Source organism: Mus caroli, chromosome 17, assembly GCF_900094665.2.
Source record: "Mus caroli chromosome 17, CAROLI_EIJ_v1.1, whole genome shotgun sequence".
Taxonomy (NCBI): Eukaryota; Metazoa; Chordata; class Mammalia; order Rodentia; family Muridae; genus Mus; species Mus caroli.
The window spans coordinates 54,122,869-54,129,132 of NC_034586.1; the positions used below are offsets into that span (position 1 = coordinate 54,122,869).

Below are 6,264 nucleotides of genomic sequence, written 5' to 3' on the forward strand. Positions count from 1 at the left end.
AGAGAGAGAGAGAGAGAGAGAGAGAGAGAGAGAGAGAGAGAGAGAGAGAGAGAGAGAGAACATAGACCTGCTTCTTATATTAAAACACAGAACTGCTTATTTTAGACTATTTTAAAGAAACTAGGCTGACCAGTAGGAATCTAGCCACACTTCTCTACAGCCACGGGTTGAATTCCTTTGTGGATATAGTAGACATGTGCTAAGGAAGCTACCACCCCCACCTTTGCCTCTTGTAGGTAGGTGCAGCTGTTTCCTTGTCTAAAATAGACAAGGCCTTGTGTTATGACAATCCTAATTTGGCCTTCAAATTATAAGTTAAAATTTCTTATTGACAAGACCATGTCTTGCCTTGTCTATCATTTCAAGAAACTTATAAAGGTAATTAATTCCTGTATAATTCTATAGTCTCTTTGCTTGAGACTTGAGACCAATAGTTACTTCTTATGTGCAATTCTGTCAAAATAAATTGTTTATCTGAAGGAAATCTTAGCACTTGTATGTATCAATTCTACTCTCTGTTCTTTACTTAATCTAATCAATATATATTGAGGAAGGCGAAAATGAGGATCTCTTTGGAATTTCCAAAATGTTTTCAAGGGAAACCTAAGTCATTAATGCTTTAGAAGCACAGAGATCATGCTGTTTCAAGTGAGATATCTCATTGGCTATGAAATATGAAGGATTGTTACACTAAGAAACAAAGAACATTGTCTTCCAAATCCTTTCCATTCTATGGCACAGAGGTCATATGGCAAGACAGAGATTGGTATCTCTGAAATGCCTGTGGGTACCTGTCTCATTGGAGATTTCATTCTCTAAGCAGGGGTGGCAATCAAAACAGCATGAAGCCTTGCCCTCCTGAGGGGATTTCATTAATCCAGGAGCACAGCTTTTACTGCACACAGACAGGGGAGTCTGTAGACATATCCGGAGAAGAGATAAAATTATTACAAAGCATATTTTAAAACATCACTGAAATGTACTTAAGTATTGGGCAAAAAAATATATTTCCTTTGTAGAACATGTATGTAAACTAAGCAGATGACTCATATGCCCTATATCATTTGTGAATGGTTACATTTCTTCCTTATCTACTAAACATCATTTAGAAAATTCTGAAAGCTGGAAAGAGACACTTAAATACCCATATACTATTTTTCCATTTTATTATATGATAGGAAAACACCACAAAAAAACATTATGATAAAATTATACCCACCTGTTTGTTTTTGGTGCCCCACTCGATCATGCCATCTGACAGAGAGAACTGTTTGTTACGTGGAAGAAAAGAAGAAAATGTTCCTACTTTCACCTTAAGACCAAGACCTTGTGGGAAGTTCCAGAAGTTAAAAATGTCATACTTTGTCTCCAGTTTTCCTGTATGGCTCAGATCTACTTTGTCTCCACTAGGATTATTAAACTGGATGTTCTTCAGGAAAGGGTGTAGCTGAAAGAGAGTCAGGATCTAATGTTGGCATATGCCCCATACTTAAGACAAAATGAAATTAAGAAGATGTCCTGACTTTCCTAAATATCTCCCTTAAAAACAAAATCTTATTGAATTTGTACAGTAGAATTACACAAATGAAGGAACTGCAGAATTAATATCCCGATCTCTAATGTCAACCAGTCCCACAAAAAAGAAAATAGCAGTAGCAAGGGTTCCATGATTAGTTAGCATCCAAGAAGCTATCAAACGCTGTTTCATCTCAACTTGTTCTTAGAGTACAAAAAGGAAAAGCTGACTTGTGTTTACTTGAACTACACAAATTTATTAAACAATTTTATTTTAAAAAGTATTTACTTTTATCTGTAAGGGTGTTTGCATACATGCACGTCTGTGCACTATGTTCATGCAGTGTCCATGGGGGAGATAGAATGACTTCAGATCCCCTGGAACTTAAGTTACAGACAGTTGTGAGCCTCCTTGTGGGTGTATGAATTTGAACTCGGGTACCCTGTGAGGGTAGCTATTTCTCTTAAACTCAGAACCACCTACAAAGTGGTTCATGAAAATGTATCATAGTTGTCTGTATCATTGTCTGACTTAAAATGCCTATTCACTCATTCCTCTTCTCATTTGATAAACTCATGGGAAAAAACAGATTTTCCTGATGAAAAAATAAGATTGGCAGAATGTTCAGAAACTCGTTAATAAAAATCTCTGATCATAACTGACAACTTTTTACTTTTTTATGACAACTTTTTTAATAACTTTTTTTAATAACTGACAACTTTTTAAAATGTAATTAGCATCATTTTTTTATATTTCAACTTAGATTTAGATTTAACTACTGTGCAATAAAAATGTTCATAAAATCTTGTGTTATAAAAAGTAATTTTAAGCTGCATATATATCAGAAGATGGCCTAGTCGGCCATCAGTGGAAAGAGAGGCCCATTGGTTGTTTAAACTTTATATGCCTCAGTACAGGGGAATGCCAGGGCCAAGAAGGGGGAGTGGGAGGGTGGGGAGTGGGTGGGGTAGCGTGTGGGGAACTTTTGGGATAGCATTGGAAATGTAAATGAAATAAATACCTAATTAAAAAAAAGTGATTTTAAATGTTTGGTTGGAGAATGTTTCTGAAAACTTTAAGGAATTTTATGAAGTTGTTGGCCCTGAAAACATATAGAAAAGTAATAGTATATGCAATATATATATAGCATATACATATGTATGAACACATATATACATATGTATATACATTTATATATGGTATACATTACTCTCCTTTAAATTCAGGGCACATATATCATATATCATATATCACATACATATGTATATAAACACACACATATATATTATATATTCATATATATACACACACATATGTATATGATATATATTTCTTCCAAATTTAGGGCATATATATATATATATATATATATATACACACACACACACATAACATGTATATATAATACACATATGTATATATTTGTATATATGTATATAATATATCTTTCTTTTTTCTTTACATTCTTTTTAAAATTTTAAAAAAAAATTTATTTACATTTCAAGTGTTATTCCCTTGCCAGGTTTCTCTCCCTCCTGGAAACTCCCTATCCCACCCCCCCTGCCTCTATGAGGGTGTTCCTCCACCCACTCACCCACTCCTGCCTCCCTGCCCTTGATTCCCCTACACTGGGGCATCTATCAGGCTTTCATAGGACCAAGGACCTCTCCTCCCATTGATGCCTGACAAGGCCGTCCTTTGCTTCGTATGCAGCTGGAGCCATGTGGGCCACTTTATATATAATATATTTAATATATAACGGGTCTTTTAATATTACTACATATTATACATATATAATTATATATGTTATATGTATCATTTTGGTGATACAACCCATCGAAAAGAAGTCACATTACCCTACACGGGGAAAAAATCAGTCTTTTCCTGCTTTTCACTGGTTGTACATCTGCATGTTCTTGGAGCATCTCATGGAGGCTGTGGGCAACTGCATACACTGCGTTATATATGTGATAACTCTCTTCACTCATGTCCATGTCAAATCGGTGCCAAGGTAACAATGCCAAGGATCCATTGGATGAACAAATTTTCAGTGTTTTACAGTAAACCCGTGAAAATGGACAATTCAAATACATTTTCCATATATGTGAAAGAAAGATATCATCTGGATATTTGGATGGGTTTACAGTCTGTATAAAATCTTTAAAAGCAGAAATTTCAGGATGATGTTGTGAAAAAATGAGGGTTCCATGGAATGAGTCCAGGATGAAATGTCTCACACTGCTAGCAATATCCCACTGTGAGGTTGTGACCCACACCCTCCATGGGTCTACTTGTCCTGATGCTTTAAATATCACAACTAGAGTAGAGTCAATATCAGCAAATACAATGAACACTTTTACCATTTCCCCCATGATTGCAGGATCAGTGCTGAGCAGATCATTCCAGTTGTACCGGTATTTGAGACTGAGCATTTGTACAAAGGCTGCACACACGCTGTTTTTCTTCATCTCTCTTTTCAAGTCTGACAGAAATTTAATACCCTTTTCATTCTCTGTGATGATCAGCCCCACCCAGGTCCAGCTAAAATGAACCATCAATGAGACCATGCCAAGGGCCAGAGATGTGTCCTCGGGGGCCATCTGATAGATAAAAGGAAACTTCACATGGTCACTAAGCATTGGATCAAAAGGCCCAAATGTCAACTGATGAGAAAAGAAGATATGGAGTGAAGTGAAGAAAACAATCCCATAAATTTCAAATAGCCCTAATGGATTCTAAGCAAAGAAAATAATTAAGAATAAAGATTAAAATAATTTTTTTTTAAAAAGTTGCTGCCAACTTAAGCAGAACTTTATAGGAAATGACTAAAACTATTGAGAACCCAACCATAACCCTCTATTTTCTCATTTCCCACATATATAGTAAGACAACAGTTATGTGGATATTTCACCATATCTCAGAGTAGTCATTCTTTAATTACATATTTGATACAATCATGGACCGTGCTCTCACCCCATCTTTTCAATCCCCTTCAATCCTGATAGTGTCCCCAAGAGAAAATTGTTGTACTCTTCAGTTTTTACTCAGCCTCACCTGAGGATATTTGTAGAGACCTAGAATGGTGCTGATTCTGGAAGGAAATTCCCATGATGTTCCTGTCACTACTGCTATTAATTTTGATTCTTTTCTGCAGGTGTAGTTAGGGATGGCCTCTTCCAAGCCTGTGAGAAACCTGATGGAGTGCTCTAATATAGTTCCTTGATAGTGAGCAATACTGTACATATCATAACCCAGAGATATGTTAGGTAAGAGATGTATATTCTTGTTGATTTCTTCAATGGCAAAATTCAATGCCACCACATATTGATACTTATTTGGATGTATCCTGTATATAGACATAGGAAACTAGTTTAAGCTTTCATAATAAGGTAGGCTGCCCATGAACCTTCCCCATGAACCCAATTTACAGTGTCCCCCATAATATTGCACCATACCACCTGACTCCAGTTCCCCTTGACCTAGCCTTTTGTGGATTCATCAGACCATTCCTCCCACCTTTTCCTCCCTGCATCACAGTTATGTCCCAGCCCCCAACTCATGGTGACACACCCTGCTCAATAATATAGAGATCATTTTGACCAGATGACCAGTTACCCTGTTTGTGGACATCCTCAACTTTCTCTGTTGCCTCAGTCATAATTATCAGCATTGACCCTAGCACTGAAACAGATCATCTCCATTTGGTGTCTCTTACTCCCATCCTCCAACACCAGCAAGCATTTCCCTTGAACACAGCAGCTGAGCAGACAAGTGAAATTGGCAAAACACAGGCATCATGCTCTCTGAAAATCACAACAGGAAACAAAAACCATGGAACAAAACACCCATCCAACAAAGACAAACCTAGAAATCATCATCTAAACTTTTAATCACCTCAAAGCCAGATGCCTCAACAATAGCATAAGAACACATTCAATAACATCCAAGACAATAAGTCTCCACTAGAACCTAACTATTCTACTATAGCTGGCCTTGAATATTCCAACATAGCTGAAGTGCAAGATAAAGACTATAAAACTAACTATATGAAGACGATAGAGGAAGGGATAAATCCTTTAAAGACAGACAAAAGAAACCAAATAGTTGAAGAAAGTGTATGAAAACGTCAAAGAAAGACAGGAAAACACAAACAGTGAAAAAATATGAATAAATCCTTTAAAGAAAGTCAAGAAATAAACATTTGAAAGAAACCAATAATACTGTTCAAGACCTGAAAATGAAAATAAAAACAAGGAAAAACCAAACAAAATAAAATGAACTGAGGGAATTCTAGAAAGTAAAACATGACTAAATATAAATAATAAATGCAAGCTTCACCAACAAAACACAAGAGATGGAATAAAGAACCTAAGCAACTGAAGATATGATAGAAGAAATAGATACATCCCTTAAAGAAAATATAAATTTGAAAACCTTTGTGACACAAAACATCCAGGAAATCTGGTTCATTCTAAGAGGATCAAAACTATGAATAATAAAAACAGAGGAAGGAGAATACTTAGTTTAAAGTCCCAGAAAATATTTTTACAAATTTGATAAAAGAAAAATTTTTTAGCCTAAAGGAGATGCCTGTAAAGGTATAAGAAGCATACAGAACACCAAATAGATTGGAACAGAAAAGGAAGTCTCCTTGCAACATAATAATAAAACACTAAACATACATAACAAAGAAAGAACATTAAAATCTTCGACATAGGGCCACAACCCTCTTCCGGTCAGAAAAGCAC

General features: G+C 35.9%; 1 protein-coding gene across 1 annotated transcript in view; it reads right to left on the reverse strand.

The window, feature by feature from the left end:
- Positions 1 to 6,264, reverse strand: part of LOC110312732 (vomeronasal type-2 receptor 116-like) — a 38,922-nt gene that overhangs the window by 12,653 nt on the left and 20,005 nt on the right. The window contains 4 exon segments of the mRNA XM_021186577.1: positions 792 to 915; positions 1,220 to 1,447; positions 3,373 to 4,179; positions 4,571 to 4,882. Of these exon segments, the coding sequence (XP_021042236.1) occupies positions 792 to 915; positions 1,220 to 1,447; positions 3,373 to 4,179; positions 4,571 to 4,882 (1,471 nt within the window).